The following is an 18,594-nucleotide window of genomic DNA, read 5'->3' as shown; positions in this document are numbered from 1 at the left end:
TCTATGCTCAGGGTGAAAGCCCAGCTCCTTTCTCCTTGCCTCTCTTCATGTCTGAGAGGATGTGAGGTGCACCTGCATCCCCAGCACCAGCATGGCCTGGGCATAGCGCTGCAAAGGAGAACCAGTAGCCAAAAACTGCTACAGTTTGGGCATCCCTAAAGAATATCTCCATGCCATACAGGGCTGTCCTGAGCCATGTGGATAATCCAGCTCTTTGCAGCTTGTGATCCTCCTGTGGCATCAAACCTCACCCCGGGGCTGCTGGAAAGATGATGTCTCGTGTAGCCAGCAGGACTGAGGACATCTGGGCACCAGCAGTGTCACTGTGGATGCCAAGATCACAGCAAAATTCAACATCATGTTTTGTCTTGGCTGCCTGGAGTTTGGGTTCATTCTTGATTATGTGCTATCTTTGAGAGGGCTGAGACACGGATCTGGGCGCTTAACTCTTCCCACTGATGTTGCTGAGGATTTAGATGTCAGCATGGGGACTGGCCTGTGATGACCTGCCAGGCTGTGCTGGCTCCTTGCTCTGTAGGATTCCTTTGTGTCTGTGGCTCTGTACCAGCTCACTCCTCATCCTGCCTCACGGCACTTCTGCTGCATGTGAGAGATCAGATGTAAGACTAAACATCCCAAGGCCAACAAGGAGCAAAATATAAACAGAACAGAAAGGGAAGGCAGAGGGGAAAGAATGGAGGAGGGGTTCAAGAAAAGCCATCATCACTTCCCAGTGAACAGGCCAGTCTCTGATCAGGCAGCTCAGGAGGCTGGTGGCAAAGAAGAAAAGAAAATCTTCTTCACTCATTTCTTTACTTGGCTGTACACTTCCCAAAAGCCATCCCTGGCTGCTGGTATGTGGATGTTGATACCACTCACAGGGACATCCATAAATATTCCACATGACTCTCCCAGGTCCCTGTGGAGGCTGGATTTCTGATGGTGTCTGAGACTCCATGGCTAATTCAACCAACTGGAGCACCCTGTCCTCCCACCACAAGTGTCCATAGCTCCCAGTGCAGCCCAGTGCCACTTGTAGGTCCAGATTGGCTCCAGAGGTCACAGATCCCCTAAGCCAAAGTTTCATTTGCTTGAGTCATAACCCATGGAGTTGAACACAGCTGTTGAATGCTCTCTGCAGTGGATTAGTCACGGCTCGCATTGGAATTGTACCGCTGCTCGTTCTTCTCCTAAGGAAAAAAAAAAAAGACATCTGGAAAAAATTTTAGAGAGGGAAAAAAAAAAAAGAGAGAAAAGAAACCACGGCTTTTCTAACTGACAACGTGGCAATTGCTTTGCACTGTAGCCTGAAGTTAATCCCTCTACTAAGGACTTAAACAAATGATAGTGCCACGGAGATAATTATAGCAGGGATTTCTTTATGGATGTGGTGGCTTAGACACTGGTTCTGAGCAGGAGCAAAAAGCAGTAATGCAGTCACATCTGGAAATGTCCCCCAGGCTCATCCAGTGAGCCCAGGGGGGTGGGAGTGAGGGATGCTCACCGTGATCCATGCACATGGTGGGACAGCCAGGTCCTGTGCCAGGCATCAGCAGTGGGATGAAGGGGGATCACAAAGAGCCTGGAGCAAATGGTTGGCTCTTTCAACTCAGCAGCTTTTAAAGAGCTCCAGAAATGACTGAGAGCTTCCAAACAAAGTCCTGGAAAGTCCTTTCCACTCCTGCAAGGCTTAGTGGGGTCATCAAAGAGGAGATTTTGGTGTCAGGCTGCCAGGAGGAAAACTGGACCTCACACATATTTAGAAAGCTGTCTTATGCCCTCTGGGGCATGGGATGGGCAGGAGATTTCCCAAGGGGCCTCCTCAGCCCCAGGAGCCCTGGCAGGGCTGCAGCAGATCCAGCTCAGGCTCCTGACCTGTGCCAGTGGGTGCTTTGGGCACAGCAGATGAACCCCAGGGCTCCTGGTGCTCGCTCCAAGCTCAAGTGACTGCACAAACTGTGATGGAAACAGCAAACAGGGCAAGACCCTTTGAGGTTTGAGCTCATTTTACAGCAAAGCCAAGAGGTCTGGAGGGGTGAGGTTTGAACTCCAGCTAACCCCAGTTCAAAATCCAAATTTCTTCATCCTGCTTTGAGCCAGGCTGGGCAGATCTGGGCTGGTGCAGTTGAGAAAATCCTGGTGCTTTCCAAGAGGGGAGCAATTCTGCTGTAAGAGATGGAGAAAAAGACAAGTGAGCAGCTCTGTAGGAGGGATACAAGTGTGGATTAATAATCCTGCTGTCCCCTGCTCACAAGTCTGTCAGTGTGAGGAGCCTTTCCTTCCCTCTGCTCTAGGAGGGATTCTCTAATGAGGTTTTCTCTAGAGGATGTGTCTGCATTAATTTCTGGTGGATGCTGCTTCAAAACAATGAACCCAAAGTGCACATAAATAAACAGGATGCCCTGGAACGACTGTGGGAATGTAATTTGCTAAGTCTTCATCCCTGGGTGTGTGGCTGAAGGGTGAGCTCCTCACAGGTGCAGGGCAGTGTGGGGGAAGTCAATGGCTGCAGGGATGGGACTCCAGCACCCAGCTCAGGAAAAGCTGAGAGTAAATGCAGAGCAGAGAGGAATCTGCTTATCCCAGGAATTTCCCATCTCTCCTGCTCTCTGGGAGTGTGTCAGCTGGAGGGTTTCTGTTTTTTTCCACTTCAGAAGCAGATCAGAGGCAGAAGGGCTGTGCTCTCTGGGCTTGCACTAAGCAGATGCAGGCACACTGGAAGCACCATGTGCTCAGGGCAGGATGAACCCAAATTGTCCGTGGAACATGCCTGAGAGTGGCTGTCTTTGTCCTGCATGGAGCAAGGAATTCTTCCCAGTGGGATGGGGCTGTTCCTGAGCTGAGCTGTAGGACTGCTGCCTGGTTCAGATGGAGCAGATGGACACTCACAGTCTCTTCCAATGCCTGCACTGGGGTGCTGGTCAGAAGCAGATGGAGAAGGAGGAGTGGATGTCATTGCAGATTCTCAGCTGTAATCTAGAGGCCAGCAGGCCAGCAGGGGATGGAAAGGCAGCTGTGCATGGCTCTGCAGTGAGTCATGGCCTGGGAGCAGGCTGCAGAGCTAGAAGGCAGGACAGGCTTACTGTGGGATGTCTTGTTCATTCCATGATGTGTGTGGACTCTCACAGCCGTCCCAGGGGTCTCTGGTGGAAGGCTCTACCATGCCCCATGGGGAAGGTCTCTCCTCTGCCTCTTTTAAACTCCCCCTGCATTATCATCTCACTCACTTGGAAAAGTGTGGGGCTGCAGGCTTGGGAGAAGCCTGTTTGTCCTCCCTGAAATCAACTGAGGCCAAAGAAGAACAAAATCCATCACCTTCTTCAGCTGTGGTGCAAGACAGGAGTTCTGTGTGCTGCAGCTGCCCCTGCACTGCCCAGGATGCTGCTCCTGGGATCACACCTGAACACCCAGAAAGGGTGGCAGATAGAACCCCTCTGGCTGTAGCCCCACACCCTGTCCCTGTGGCAGAGTCCCCACAGCCCTGCCTGGAGACATCACACCAAGCACTGGCAGACTGGACACGTCCTCAGCTGATTTGAAACCCCCAGGCACATCCAGCTGAGCTGGGTCCCAGCCCAACACCTACAGTATCCAAAGAACCTGAATGTGTGTCCCAAAAGGCCTCTCCCTCTCTGGTCCCAGTTTGTCCTGGGCACAGGGATGTTGTGTGCCTGAACTGGGTGTCTCAGCCCAGCTCTGCTGCTGCTTGTGCTGGAGTTGTGCCCATGTCTCGCAGAAGGTGAAATAAAACTTCCAGAAGGGAAGGGCTGCTAACTTCAGGTAGTCCCACCTTGCTCCTGGTGTTTACCTAAGATGCACTTTTGAGTCCTCTTGAGCCTGACAGATGCGGTTTGGCAGCTTTTGAAGGATATGAATAGAACTGCTTGAGGAAATAAACAGGAATCCACTCTCAAGCCCCTGGGACATGTGGGGAGGGAAGCTCCTGGGCTGCAGTGGCAGCTCTTTTCCATGGAGAAACACACTCTAAAAGGCAGCTTTGATGGGAGTATCCAGGTGAAGCTGTGGCAGCCCCAGAACATCAAGTGCTATCTGAAGAGCAGTGGCAATAACCATGGGTGAGGAAAAGACCAGAAAGGCAAATTCTAGGGTTCACAAGGCTCTCTGGGGCCAGCTGAATTTGTTTTTTTGAGTCATGAATGTGAGGTCCTCTAAGAGAACCTTGATTCTCAGATGAGTTGGCCACTTACCCCACTAAATTTTCATTTAATCAGCTCCACCAACTTGCATCTAAGGGATGAAAGCAATGGTTTTCCTGGGCCATCTATGCTATTTGCAAGGCTCCCCTGTGGGAAGGTGGTGCAGTGGTCAGGCTGGTCCAGTGGGGACAAGCAGTGATGGGGCAGAGCTGCTGTGCATTGGGGTTGCAGCTGAGGCAAAGCTGGCTGCAGGGTTTGGTGTCCTCAGCATAACTCGCTGTCCCCAGGATCCAGCAGCTGAGATCATGGGCTGTAAGCGAGGGCAGCTTCCTCTGCAGGCTTGTGCATCACTGGAGGTGGACAGGAGGAAACGCTGGTCTTGGTGAGGGCAAGGCACACCGGTGACAGGCAGGCTGGAATATGAGTTGGAGCCTGGAAAGCTTAGCAGCTCCCCGTGGAGGCTGAAGAACAGGACTTCAGTGTCCTCCTGTTAACCCTCATTGCTGGCAGAACCCTATCAAAATATCCCCTCTCCCGGGCAGCCCTGCCCCGCTGAGGTAACCCGGTCTGCACGCTCTGTGCTCCCAGCTCCTGCCCATCCCCATCCTCTGCACAGCCCCACGTCCTGCTGTGACACAAACCGGGAGAGGCTCCAGACAGAGCCATCCCACCGGGCCACATCCCCTCTAGCACTGAACCACCACAGCATCCCTGGGTGGGAATGAGCTGTCCTGGCTGCGTCCAGACAGGGCTCAGTGCCCAAGGTGCCCGAGGTGCTTGGGCCACCCCCGGCTGAGCCTGCACCCATCCACCCTGAGAATCCACATTTTTCTGTCTATTGCTCTGACACTTTCTGCTCCAGCTGAGCTCACTTCAGAACAAGCCCTGGCTTGAGATGTACCAGACGACTGAGCCAGGCTGCCAGATGCAGGAGGCTCCATAAACAGGGTGTCCCTCAGAGGAGACAAATCGGGGTTGGTTTTGGCAGCGTGCATTTGGAAGGATTGGGTACAGAGGGAAAAGCATGCAGCTGTGTAGCAGGAGCTTGGTAGCCCACTGGGGTTACACCGCCATAGCCAGTCACAGGCAGCCTTAGAAGTGGGCAAAGATATTAGGGGAGACAGTAGGAAATATTTTTTGACAAGACTTTGGGGCAGGATGTCTTGTGAGCCTGAGCCACCCTTGTTGTGCAGGAGCTCTCTGAAGGGCTGTAGGGTCAGGCAGGCAGGGCTGGTAGGGGCAGTGATGGGAGCCACTCTGGGATTTTTGATTTACAAACACAGCCACTCCAGGCTAACACCAAGTGCAAGCACTGACCACACAATCTCTACTTGCTGGCTCCTTTCAAATCATCTCCTGTGCACTTTTGAACCTCTCTAAGCTCCCCTGTCCAGTGTCCAGTGTGGATTTTACTCTTAAAATCTTCTTACCTTGATCAATTCACATCTTTAAGGCCCTTTATAGACATTCTGTTCCTTGCAGGGGCCAGTCAGTGGAGGAGTCCCTCGCATCATCTCTGTGGAGCTTGATGGAATTTCACTGATCAGGGAGTAAAGGAAGCCCAAGAGGACACAACCCCCTTAGTTGGATAAAAATACAGCAGACATATGTGGGCACAAAATACCTCTTCCATTACTGATTCAATGTGATGAGTTCTGGGGATCTCAATTTAGCCCTGAAGCTTGTTTACTTCCCTTCAAAAGCCACCATCCCGTTTGGCCGGGGCTTGGCAGGAATAGCTGGGCTGTGGGAGAGCTCGGGGCTGATGCCACACTGTGTCTATGGGCTTGGGGCAAGGGGGGATGTGGGCAGCCCCAAAATAGCGAGGTCATGTGGGGCCCTGAGCAAACGCTGTGACTTTCCATCCTGCGCCTGGCCCAGAGCAGGGTCCCTCCCTCAGGACCTGCTGCTAAAATTAGCAGTGCTTCCCCATGCTGTGTGCCCTGCATATGTTATCAGCAGCTGTTTCAGGAGATGGAGGGACCAGAATTACAGTTTAAAAAAACCTATCAGATTCAGAGAAGTCCCCTTTAAGCTTCTATTTTATGAGAGAAGTAGAGAGAAAACATCCTTCCTCCTGTGGACAGTGAGGGCATCTGAGCTCTTCCTGAGGGAGCTTGGCTCCTGCCTGTGCCCAAGGGCTCCTTCCTGCTCCTCTCCCACAGGCAACTCTGGAGAATCCCAGAACCATACAAGAGTATGGATTGGAAGGGACCTTTAAAAATCATCCAATGCAGCCCCCAAGAACTGAGGTCCTCACTGCCTGAGGTGTGCCTGGCCTGACATTGATGCCATCTCTCTCAAGGTGGGGCCATTGATGTTGGCTTTTCTCCAAGGAATTAGAAATGGCAAGTGCTACCGAGGGAAACTGTGCTGCTGAAAATGTGGGTGAAAAGGCTGGATGACAAGTGAAACCTCTTTCTCTGGCCCCTCCCCAAATCTCTCTGTGTTCTACCATTTCCAGTGGAATCAGAAAGTTCATCCCTCTCCCTGACTTTCTGGGGGCTCTGGAAGAAATGAAGGGAGGAGTGAGATCTCATCTCCTGGCCCCTCTTTTTGCACCTACCAATGGCCACATCTGCAGCGTGGTCCCAGCCTGATGTGTCTGGGAGGGGGCTCTAGCTGCTGGCCCCCAGCCCAGGAGCGAGCTCTGCCCTGCAAGCCAGGGAGGGCCCATTGCAGCGGGACAGGGACACTTTCCCTCCTGCTCCCCATGTGCTGAGACAGCCAGGGACATGGGGACAATGCCAGCATGGGGAGCAATGCCTGGCTTTCAGTTCTACACACACACACACAAACAAGTCTGCTGCTCTGGCAGGAATCGGCCGCTCCTCTGTTGGGGTTGCAAATCTGGAAATAACAGCTGGAGGTTTTCAGCATTATCCCACTCTAGGGATGAATTTTAAAACCCTCTGGCATTGGGTTGGGTCTATTGTTTTCCATGGCAAAGAGCAGTTCATGGCCAGATCTCTTTGCCTCAAAGTGGCTCTTCAGCTCCTCATGCTGAGTGCAGCTCCTGCTGTTCACTGGATCTCTGGGTGGCCCACAGGGAATGTTTATTGGCTTCCTGCAAGGCCTGGGGTGCAGCTGAGCCCGTGCCATTCCACTGGCATGCTAAGACCCTGTTTGGAGGAATTGTGAGCAGTTCTCTGCCAGGGAGAAGGAAAGCAAGGGTATGGCAGGAAGGGGTTGGAGACACTTTGCTGAGATGATTTCTGGACTTTGTGTTTCTGCTTTTCCTCTGGACACACCAGGACTTGTATCTTCAGCTGTTCATAGCAGAGGTGACCAGCACCAGTGGCAAAGGATGATGTTCCATACCTGGGGATACACATCTGTGTCATCAGCACATGGACCCTTGGTGAGAAGCTCAGCACAAAGCCTTTAGAGTCAGAGCTGGCCTCCTGCCTTCCTTTGCTCTTGCTTTGACCATACTTTGACATATTTTGACCTCAGGGCAAGGCAAGCTTGGAGGGCTGCTCCTGAAACTGGAAAGCTAAAAATCCCCCAGCAGTTGTAAAGCCAGCTGGGAGGACTCTGGATGTGCCACATCTCTGCTTTTTTGGCTTCTTCCCTGGCAAAGGACAGGCTGAATTAAGAAAGCAAACGGAGAGGAAACTGTGGAGAAATAAGAGCGGCTCTGTGAGTCGAGGACACTCTGGACTCAGTCCCGTCCCAGTTGCCCTGGAAATTGGATCGTTCCCACCGAGCTGCCTCCTTTGCTGGCTGCTCCTGGGAGGGCACAGCCATGGAGCACTGGACAGATGCAGGGGAAGGAAAAAACACAGGGAAATAAGGATGCAAGTGCTGGTGTCAGAGTTTTTCCCACCAAAGGGAGACTCTTTGTCCCGTGCTTTTGTGAGGATAATAAAATAATAATACAATAATAATAATAATAATAACCAGCTTGCACCAGCTGACAAAGGAAAGGGAAAAGCCAAAGGACCTTAGGCTCTATCTGTAGAGCAGCACAGCACAAGCCTGTGCTGTGGCTTGTCCACGGAACCCGGGGCAGCCCCAGGGACACCGGGACTGCTCCCTACACTGCCCCAGGGACCCCTGCCCTGAGCCCTGGAGACAGCTGTGTGCCAAGCAGACTGACGGTGCAATCAGTGGGATCACCCTGACAATAGCTGTGTGGGCTGGGGTTTTCTGAAGCTGTGCACAACAGATTAAGCTTGAGTCCCCTGTTGTCATTGCTGGGCATTGTCAGCACCCTGCTGACATTGGCTTCTTCAGGCCAAACTCTGCCCACAGCCCAGCAGGAGCTGGAGAGGGGGGGGAAATTGTTCCATCTGAAATGGAGCAGGAGGGTACTTGCACACAGTGGATTCCTGCTCCATTCAGGCATCTCCTTTCATTTACAAGGGGATGAGTTGTGTTTGTTTTAACATTTTCTCACCCATCTGTTGAAAATAGGTGAGCAGGTCTCAGATGGGCTGAGAGAGGTGATCCTGCCCTGGGAATTTCATGCCAGCTGGGAATTGTGAAAAAGTCTGAAATGCTGCAGGATCTCTCTTCTGGCTGTGTCTTGCCCCAGGGACAGCAACCCACTAGTTTGACTGGTGAAGAGGAAGTGTGAACCCAGCTCTGCAGCACCCAGCAGTGCTTTGGGAGGTGCTCAGGAACAGACATGATGAGCAGAGGGACAGCAGCAGGAAAGGCCAGGCTGAAGGCTCCTGTCTATGCAGACCAGTTTCCCTCCTCCCTTCAGGGGACCTGGGACAGGCCCTTGTAGCACAAGAGTCAGAGGCCAGATCTGCTCCCCGCAGAGCAGCCAGGGTCCTCCCATGGTGTCCTGTGTGTCCCACAGCCCCTCTGAGGGAGCTGCTCTCTTATCAGAGCTGGCTCCCACCCGCTCCCTGCCACTGCCCCAACGTGCCACTGCCTGCAGCAGCTGTGGGGCTGTGAACCTCAGCTCTCTAGAGCCCAATAAATTAAACCTTAGTCCAAAAGGGGCTTGGGCTGTCTTTTGCAAACAGAGGCTGCACAAAAGCTGCCTTTCTCCCTCTCGTTTGACTTTGTTTTCACTCCCTCCCCATCTGCTTTTAGCCAAATGGTTGAATAGCTTCAGTATATACTGTGGGAGCCTAAAGCCAAAGGCTGGAGCAAGGGGAAGGATCCAGAACAGCAGTGCCCTGTGGCCACTGCCTTCCGGAGGGGCTGGGAACTGTTTGCTACCCTTGCTCTGTAACCCAGCCTCCATCACCTTACTGAACCCTTGGAGAAAGCAGCTCCAAAAGAAAATATTTGTGCTCTGGCAAGCACACGTGTGCACATTTCCTGCTCTTGAAGTCCTTAATTAAGCCTGTTTTTTGTTTGTTTGATTTGTTGGGTGTTTTCTTTCTATTTATGCTGCCACAGTCTTGGAGGGGGAGTCTATCAGAACCCTGTGTGTTTTCCTGTTTTGGAGGGGGAGTCTGTCAGGTCCCTGTGTGCTTTGCTGCTTTGGAAGCTGCAATGTGGAAAGCTGCCTGTGATAATCACTCAGGGAATCTGCATGTATCAACAGGGGAGTTGGGAACCAGCCAGGCCTTTGATGTTGCTCTGTATGTCAGTGCTGCATTGGGACAGTTCTGCAAATCACCCAGCACAGGGGGGCCTCAGCCCAGCTGTGGGCTCATGACAAGGCAGATTGGGTCTTTGCAGACCTTATTGAAAAGATTCAAGACCAGCACATTTAGTTCAGAGAGACCACCAAGCTTTTTCCACCCAGTTTGGAGTCCTTCTGAGGGACCATGTCATTTGCAGAGATATTTGACCACTTCCAGTGATGCTTTTGACTTTGAACACCCAGCCCAGGACAACCTCCAGGTCCAGCTGCACAGATTTATCTCAAAGAGCAGCTGCTCAGGGCAATGTTGCTGATGTTGACCCCAAAAGTGTGGGGGTATGATCCTGCCCACCAGCCCATCAGTCATGGTGCTCATCACCCCCCAGCTCTGCCACTGCTGTCCCCGGGCTGGGAACAGGCAGGCAAGGGAAACTGGAAGCCTGGGCTGAGTTGTTTCTTACAGCGAACATTTAAAAGCACAGTAAGACTAGAAAATCCCCCTCTTTTGGTAATGAATCCCCCATGTAACCATGTAACACGTGTCTTAACACCCAGACAGCCACACCTGTGAAATTCCTGAGATTGTTGCAAATGGAACCCTTCTTTCCCACCCTGAAATTTCACAGCAATTTATCTCTCCAAGCCACCAGGAATCACCATCTGCAGGCACTGAGGGGGATCTCCTGTCCCTTGCCTGCTTTCTGCAGCCTGCGGTGCTATTTTGGAAATTTACTGGGTGGTTCGACTGAGTACAACTGCTCCTTTGGCTAAAATCATCCCCTGCCTGTCATCAGGTAATTAGAAACTGCCCAAAAGCCAGTGGTGCTTAAGGCAGCCCCGGGATAACCACGGCTTTTCTTTTGTGGATAAAGGACTGGGCTTTGGAAGCTGTAGACTTTTCCACTGAAATTAGATTTTTGTTTAAAAGCAGGGAAAAGTAACACTGGGTGAAAAATGACACCCAGCACAGCAGCAATGCTGCAAACACACAGAGATGGGTGAGAAAAGCAAATGCTGTCTGCTGGAAACACTGTGGAGGGAGGTCGGAAGGAAAGATCATTTTGAGGCAGGGGAAACAAAAGAACTTTTAAAGCCTGTCCCTCAGGGTTTGCCCAGTTCTTACTGGTGCTGCAGCTACAGGCACTTCGTGGATTCTCACAGTTCAGCTGGAGCTGGGCTGAGGCCCTTCTGAAGAAACCAGAAGTGAAGAAATTAAACAAAAAGAAAGAAAGGAACCAGCAGTGAAGCCTCCCTGCAGCTGGGATGACATATTCATGGATGGCAATGCACCATGCACCTCACCAGCTGCTCATCCTGCTGACACATCACTCTTCCAGCAGGTCACTGGGATGTCCTGCAGAGCCTGGGTGTCTGTGGTATAGGAAAGCTCCTTTTCCAGGTGCCACCCTTTCCTGTTTGCATTGCAAACTGAGCATTTCCTTGTCTGAAAACAGCCTCACAGCCTCAGTGTCTGGCATATTGTTTCCTGCGGAAAATACCGTGGCCACGTTATCCATGTGGGCTTGTTGGGGTCCCTCTCCATGAGATGCAGTCAAGTTCAGGCTAACATGATAAATGAAGATGTTCCAGCTGGGCAGTGCTGGAACAAAGAAACTTTCCTTAGGTAGTGACTCTCTTGTTCTTTTAGTCTATGAAGTTGTTTTTCCTACCAAAGCTTTCCCATAAACCTCTCAGGCAGCCACCCTGCAAGCCTGCAGCTCTGTTCAGACTCAACCATCTTCCCCAACTTCCCTATCCCAGCTGTATTCAGCCCAAATGCAGCCCACACTCCAAAGTGAGGACTGTCACAGGGTGTTATTACTCAACAGGCCAGAGCTTAAAGCAGTGTCCAGGCTCTCTGCCCACACTGAACAACAGAGGGGAGAGCTGGGAGACTGCAGCCCTGCAGGTGGGTGCTGGAGCTTCAGGTGTCTGCATGAACCTCCTGGCTGGCTGTGGGTACAAACCTTGCCTTGTCTCAGAGATAAGCAGGCTTTACCCAAGGCAGAGCAAGGCAAAGGGAGCAGAGCAGCCAGGGGAGCGTGGACAGCACAAGCTGCACCCCAGACACCAAGGACGAGCAGCCTGGTTTCAGCAAGGCAGAGTGGGAGCTGTCCTGTGTGGGCACCACACTGCCACTGCCACTGCCACTGCCACTGCCACTGCCACTGCCACTGCCACTGCCAGCCTGGCAGACAGCAAGTGCCACAAGGACTGCTGGCTCCAAGGCCACTGTGCCTTCCAGCTCCTCCTCAGGCTGCCAGCACACGTCCTCCCCCAGCCACCGCCACCAGAGCTCAGCCACTGGCACCGTCTGGGCACTGACCAAGCCTGGGAGGAGGAGGAGGAGGAAAGCAATAAATAATAACTGAGATTGGCAAACACCAGCTCAGGGCAGCAAGGGCAGACCAGGGAAAGGGATTCACTCACTCCCCAGGACCCTGGAAGGGTCACACTGGGCATCTGACTGCATGGACACAAAGCAAAAATACGTTGTGGTTCTGGGTCTTGGCTCTGGAAACTTCCTGCCAAACTGGAGACTTTAAGGCAAGAAAATAAAGCAATGATGTTGCACTTGTAGCCTTTAGCTTCCCATAATTTAAACAGTAATAAAAAGTGTCTGCAACACATTCCTTGAAGTGCCTCTCCAGCCCCCTGCAAGTGCATCTACAGCAATTAATCATGCTTGGATCAAAGCTAAAGAACGACTTTGAAGCAGCAAGCGACTCTAAGAAAGAATAAATTGCAATTATGTCAAAACAAATCTAAATTAGTTGTGAAAAATCTCTGAAATATAGAGTAACCTTCTCCAGTCTTTAGTTGCTTTTCCTCTCTGTAGAGCAAGCCCTGTGTGACTGGTAGGTGTGGGAGACATCTCAGGTGTGAAACAAGAGACACCAGACTGGAACACACACATGCAATCCCTCCACTGGGCTGAAAACCTGAATGAAATTAAAGCAACAATACAGGCCAGAAGACTGGTCACTGGGCCAGGAAATAAGAGACCTTGGATATGCCCACACCCTTCTCCTTCCTCTATCCCTTCTGTATTTCTCATCAGCTCAGGCATTCTCTTTTGCACACTTGTGCCTCAAGGCCACATCGAGCTCAAAAGGACATTTGGTTATCCTTGGCTTACAGGGGCTGCAAAAAAGTCCCTTCTTCCCAATACTTGCATCCCAAATGGAAAGTTTGTTTGTTCTGTGATGGAAAAACAACTTCCAAGATGCAGATTCCCTGAATCTAAGTGACATTCAAGCACTTAGTTTATCAGTTCTCCTGAGATGTGTCCCTCAGGCAGAGGTTGCAGTCAGCTTCTAAGGACAGCTGCAATTTCCTGGGAGATCTGTCTTGCATGGAAAGGAGAGTTTTCCATCCCTAAAAGCCGCCTCTTTCACAGAAAACCACTCAAAGCAGTACAAAGACACACAGGACACACAGACATGCACTGGAAGTTCAAAGCAGCACCTCGATTTACTGTGGGACTAGAAACAATAGAAACTAGAACAACCAGGAACTAGAAACCTCCTCCCCCAGACCCCTCCACACCCAGAGCCCAAGACCCAGCTGTCTCCTCCCGCCAGCCCCCTGCCTTCCAACATCTGGCAAAGGTCAAACGACACAGCAACTTGGGAGACATGCAGACAGTTAAGCCACCTTTTTGCTGAAGTCATGTTTGAGTTCCTGCAAAATAAATAAACAAACAAACAAATAAATAAATAAATGGAAAAGAATTCCAAGGCCCAGAGGAGATAACGTTATACAGGCGTGCCCTCTGCCGGTCAAACAGGAAGAGGGCCAAAGGAAATCTATCCATCAGAGCCAAGGATTTGCAACTCCCCTCTCTCCTCTTACAGATGAGCCCCTAAACCTATTCCCTATGTGGTGTGCAAAATTTAAATTTATTAGATTTTTAGCCTGACTGCTGAAGTGATCTTGCAAGGGCAGTCCAGCGCCCCGCTCTCCTTTGTTTTGGGTCTTAAGATCTTTGGGTAAGTCAAAGAACTTCAGTTAAAATCCAACAGGAAAAAAAAGGAATCCAGAGAAATGTTCTGCCACGCTGGCCAGCTGAACTGACTCACCAGCTGCCTTGATGTCATATAAGGAAAGAAATGGGAAAACTGGGCCAGGAAAAGAGACACATCCCCGTTATTTGAGAATGACTTTGCTGTAATAATTACATTCTGCAGGCACTTGACACATAGCCTACAAGTCCCTGCAAGCTGTAAGAGCCCTTGCAGTCAACACTAGGAAACTGAAATACACTGTAAACTATTTGAGGCACTGATCAATTCAGAGCATGCCTCCCTCTGTTGAAGTGGGGCTGTTATTTGATTACAGCTATGATTTTAAACAATTTCTAAGAGCTTACTCAAATGATACAAACTGCAGATTTAAATCTGTTGTCAGCCTATTAAACAATGCAGATCTATTGCACACACATCACTATCAGCTCAGTTCTTTCTTGTAGCAGTTTAATTCCTGCTGGTATAAATCCCTGATTTAATTTACTGACTGGGAATTAAAACAGCATGAACTGGTTTCAGTGCATCTGTGCTGGGTATTTGTGATGATCCAACTAGACCATTAAAAAAAATGTCACTGGATCAGAAAGCTCCACTGACAGAAACAAATTCTTAGGAGATGTCATGTAATAATTTTGCATACTAAAGAACAATACATACAATGAGTGGGCAGACCTCTCCCACTTTATTCTTTTCCACTGAAATTGAACCTTGTCTGCCAATATATTTTACAGTCAGCAGAGTTTTGTACAAGTTTTCATAATGCTGGAATTCTGGGAAGTTTCACAGGCTGCAACAATCAGGCTGTCACTGGAGTAGACAGTTGGCCAGGGAATGTGTGTACTGGGAGCTTTTCTGAAGCCTAACATTTTACATCCAGAAGAGTGCCAGGGAGCTGCTGTTTTTCCATCCTAGAGTTTAGTGGAGGATTAACAGCATTATCAAGAGAATCAGCTGTTGGAGGTCCTTGTGCTAAGAGCACACACAGCATCACACACCCAAAGGGGTTTTGTGTCCCAGCACCCTCTCTGCTATTGCTGGGGCCCACCACCCTTCTGGCCAGCTGTTAAGTGTGTTTGGGATTTATTTTCATGCACAATAAGCTCTGGCAAACTCTAGTTTCACCTGGGAATGGCACAGAGGCTGTATTCTACCTTTCCACTACAGCCAAGGCTGGGATCACACGGGCTGTGCAGAATAGCTAATGGGTCCCTGTGTGTGTTCCAGCTGCTTCTCTGCTATGAGGGGTTTGCTGAAGCTTGACCTGCAGGTCTTTTTAAATTTGTGCTTTCCAGCAAGATGCCTGTCTTACTGGGAGAGCTGGAAAAAGCTCAGATGTCTCTCTTCCACACTGGATACAGCTGGTATATACCTAGCTCCTCGCAGCAGGCACGGCTACTGTGCAGACTTCTCCCCGAGGTAGGAAGCATTCTTTCCAGTCTTCTTGAGGGTTTCCAACAGGGTGTCAACGCTGAGCTCCGAGTCAATATACACCTTCTTGTTGGGCAGGTCTATCTCAAAGTTGACACCTATGAGGAAAAAAATTTTGCATAGTTAGAAACAGCCAAATGGTGTAAACACAGGCAGAGCTCATCTTCACACGTCTGTGCTCCCCAGGGCGTCAGTCAAATGGACATTTATCTCCTGCCAGCACACTGATACCACCACCAGCCAGCAAAACCAACCTGGTGTCCTGCCAGCAGTGCTATGAAGGAGGTCAAAGCATGACTCCATGACTGAAGGTGTCATCAGGCACCACAGTCTCTCGACTGCTTTAATCTGCTCACCCCACCTTGGATCAACACAACCATTCATGTAGGAACCAAGATAAGCTGAGTTCAAACCAAGCACTAAAATTTCCATCCAGCTCAGTCTGTGCTCTGGTTTAGTGTGGAAAGGGTTAGGAAAGGCTCAGGACAAGATGCTGGTAGTACCACCTAACAGCTAGAACTAAAAGGAGGGAAAAGACATTTTACCATATGGATTTCCCAGTGGCTAATAAAGGTGAACCACTCATCCCAGTGAGAGGAACTGGACATGCAGTCTCTATCCAGTTGTGTGTTTTCACAAAACCTGTAGGTATCAGCTTTGAGAGCTCTGCCACATCATCATATGAGGCTGGTACTGGCCAGACTATTCACTATCACACTGAAGAGTGATGGAGGTGCTGACAACCACACACAGAGAAAATGGGATTGTCACAGCCTAGTAATGGGGCCTGGAAGAATTTTCAAGGCCTTGCTTAGGTGACTAGAAACCTCTCTCCTTTGGAGGGGAGTAGTTCCTCACAACTGATGAGTGCAGGCCAGATCCTTCTCTTTTGGAAATGCCAGCAAACAGGAGATATGGGTTATAATTTTCTAGCTGGTATTAAAAATAGGCTACACAGACAACCACCAAACACTCTGCTCAGCAGCTCTTCACTGTGACTGCTGCTGACACATCTTGGGAAGCACCACAGTCACCCCAGGCCTCCCTGGAAACAAGGCCAGGCAGGACATTCACCTCCCTTCCCTCTGGCAGCCTGAGCAGGGGTCTACCAGTGTCCTTCCCAGAGGGTTCAGGGTGAGGCCCTGGTGACTCAGAGCTACCTGCAGCCATGGCAGCTCCTCCCTCCCTTGACACTTCTCCAAGGGTCACAGACCTGCAAACAACCAGAGACTGGTTACCAACTAAGGAGCAAGCTCAGAGCAGAGCAAGAAGTTTCCAGCTTTTAACTTTTACCCACAGCGTTATCCTTCAGGATGGTGGACCCCAGGGCACTGCTCTGGAGCTGGCTGTCCCACACCCAGCACTGACTCACCTCCCAGCCTGTTCAGGACACGGGTGACTGCATTGGAACAGCCTTCACAGGTCATGTCCACGAAGAACTCGTGTTTCTGGAAAGAAACCGAGGGGTCAGGGAGAGCACAGCTGGAAATACACCATGAGCACTCCACACTTGCCTTTTTCCTTGGGGAGATGGGTTCAAAGCCTCTCAAGCCAAAAGGACCATACACACCCCACTAAGGGATCCTCAGCAAAACAGAACTCTTGGTACTCCTCCCTACGATGTCCTCGTGCTGTCCCCCACAGCATAATCCTGAGGGGCCTTTGGAGATTGTGTGGCTACCTCCAGAGTCAGCACAAATCGCCATCTCCATGGCCTCTGCTGGACTTACTCAGCTTGTCCAGAGGAGCCAAGGAGAAGCAAATCTCTTGCCTCCAGCTACCTGCTGTCCTGACTTAAATCTGCAAGGTTATCGGTGTTTCCCCATCCTATTCTTCTTACGTCTACAAGGCTTCTGGTCCTCAACATAATAAATATACAAGCAAAACAGAAATATAAGGACCACTAGTATTGTTTTCTTATCCCTCCACTCCACTGGGGCCCCAGCGATATCTTCACTGCCTATGAGCAACACTGGGTCAACAAAATGCTGTTGCCAGTAACTAACCACTGCCTTCAACTCTTGGTATCAGATGAGTCCTGATTTCCTTCTCTTGCATATGCCTTTTACTTTCCTTAAAAAAGAAAAGTAAAGCTTTTGTTCAATTGTTATATGTCATTTGGAAATATGCAACCCATATTTCCTTCCTGAACCACCCTGTGCCCCTGCCACTGCGAGGCTAAAACCCTCTTGGGATCATTCACCCAGGAAGGAGCTTGGGATGGAGGTTCCCATTAGGTTTTCTTCAGTGTAATTGCCATTTTCTTAGTTTTTTATTTTTCAAAGGCCCTGGGTGCTCTGGGGAAGTGTGCAGGCAGAGGGGAAGGAGGGTCCCATCAATGCTGCCCTTCCGTGTCCAAGCCTTGGGAGTTTGGGGGAGCTGGAGTTTGGGGGAGTTTGGGACTGGGGGAACCCTGGGGGGCTGGAGGAGCCTTGGGGTTTGGGAGAGCTGAAAGATCTGGGGGAGCCTTGGGGTTGGGGGAGCCCACGGGAACTAGGGGAGCACCGAGAACTGGGGGAACCCTGGGGGCTGGGGGAGCCTCGAGGACTGGGAGGGTCGGGGGGTTTGGGGGAGCCCCAGAGGCTGGAGGAGCCTGGGGAGGCCGGGGGTGCTGAAAGAGCGCCGGAGGCTCGGGGAACCTCGGCGACTGAGGGAGCCCCGCGGCCGCTCCCGGTGAGGGCAGTGCCCTCCCTGCCCCGCCGCCCCGCCACGGCCCGCACAGGCCCCGCACGCACCGGCATGGCGGATCCCCGATGCCGGATCCCCGATCCCCGATCCCCGAGGCCGGATCCCCGATGCCGGATCCCCGGGCACGGCGGCGGGCGCGGCGCGGAGGAAGGGGCGGGCCGTGCTCGGCCCCGCGGCCTCGGGAGGCGGGGAGGCCGCGGAGCGTGAAGGAAAGAGCGGGGGAGAGCGTTTGCATGGTGGCTGCTCCACGTGGAGCTCCTAAACGGGGGCTCTGCTCGCTTCCAGGCTAAGGATCAGCACAAATGGCTGCGGGAGGGAAGTGGGGAGAGCCGTGAACATGGGGCCGGGCTGCTAAAGAAAGCTCGTTCCTCTCGGTCTTTTGAGGTTTTGAGGTTTATTGGCTTGGGAGAGCTCCGGTAGACTGGATATTGAGGGCGGGAGGTTGGGGGGAGTCTAATGCAGAGCAGGTTTAGAAGGAGGGTGCTGGTCCCTGAATATGTGTCTGCTTTGTTGGAGGTTTTTTTTTTTCTTCCCTGGCTGTATGGTTCTTCGAAAGAAAAATGAGCCCCTTTCTGAAAAACTGGAGTCAGATGGAGGAGGCTGTGGCGGGGGCCGGCAGCAGCTCAGGTGCTTTCACAGGGAAGCTGGAGAGGAGACAGAGCATCACACCCGGGCTGAGAAGGGCTGGAGAGGAGACAGAGCATCACACCCGGTCTGAGGAGGGCTGGAGAGGGGACAG

General features: G+C 51.3%; 1 protein-coding gene across 2 annotated transcripts; it reads right to left on the bottom strand.

Moving 5' to 3' along the window:
• Positions 1-13,149: 13,149 nt before the first annotated feature.
• ATOX1 (antioxidant 1 copper chaperone) lies at positions 13,150-18,047 on the bottom strand. Of its 2 annotated transcripts, none has more exons than XM_058848645.1 (4): positions 17,903-18,046; positions 16,540-16,615; positions 15,109-15,265; positions 13,150-13,395 (listed from the first exon to the last, which is right to left on the bottom strand). In XM_058848645.1, exons 1-3 carry the CDS (start codon positions 17,906-17,908, stop codon positions 15,132-15,134), a joined length of 216 nt encoding a protein of 71 aa, XP_058704628.1. In that variant the 5' UTR covers positions 17,909-18,046; the 3' UTR covers positions 13,150-13,395; positions 15,109-15,131. The 2 variants fall into 2 exon arrangements, with proteins under 2 accessions (XP_058704628.1, XP_058704629.1); XM_058848646.1 differs by lacking the exon at positions 13,150-13,395 and adding an exon at positions 13,430-14,647 and having other exon boundaries at positions 17,903-18,047.
• Between the last annotated feature and the right edge of the window lie 547 nt (positions 18,048-18,594).

This window comes from Poecile atricapillus, chromosome 13 (genome assembly GCF_030490865.1).
Source record: "Poecile atricapillus isolate bPoeAtr1 chromosome 13, bPoeAtr1.hap1, whole genome shotgun sequence".
Taxonomy (NCBI): Eukaryota; Metazoa; Chordata; class Aves; order Passeriformes; family Paridae; genus Poecile; species Poecile atricapillus.
Note: the sequence above shows the minus strand (reverse complement) of the source record. Positions and strands in the feature narration are given on the sequence as shown.

What these genes read in the sequence shown, in the direction of transcription:
- ATOX1 (XM_058848646.1), bottom strand. An exon ending in TGTCCTGAACAGGCTGGGAG is followed by an intron (nt 15,266 to 16,539) that starts GTGAGTCAGTGC and finishes TTTTCCTCATAG; the next exon opens with GTGTCAACTTTGAGATAGAC.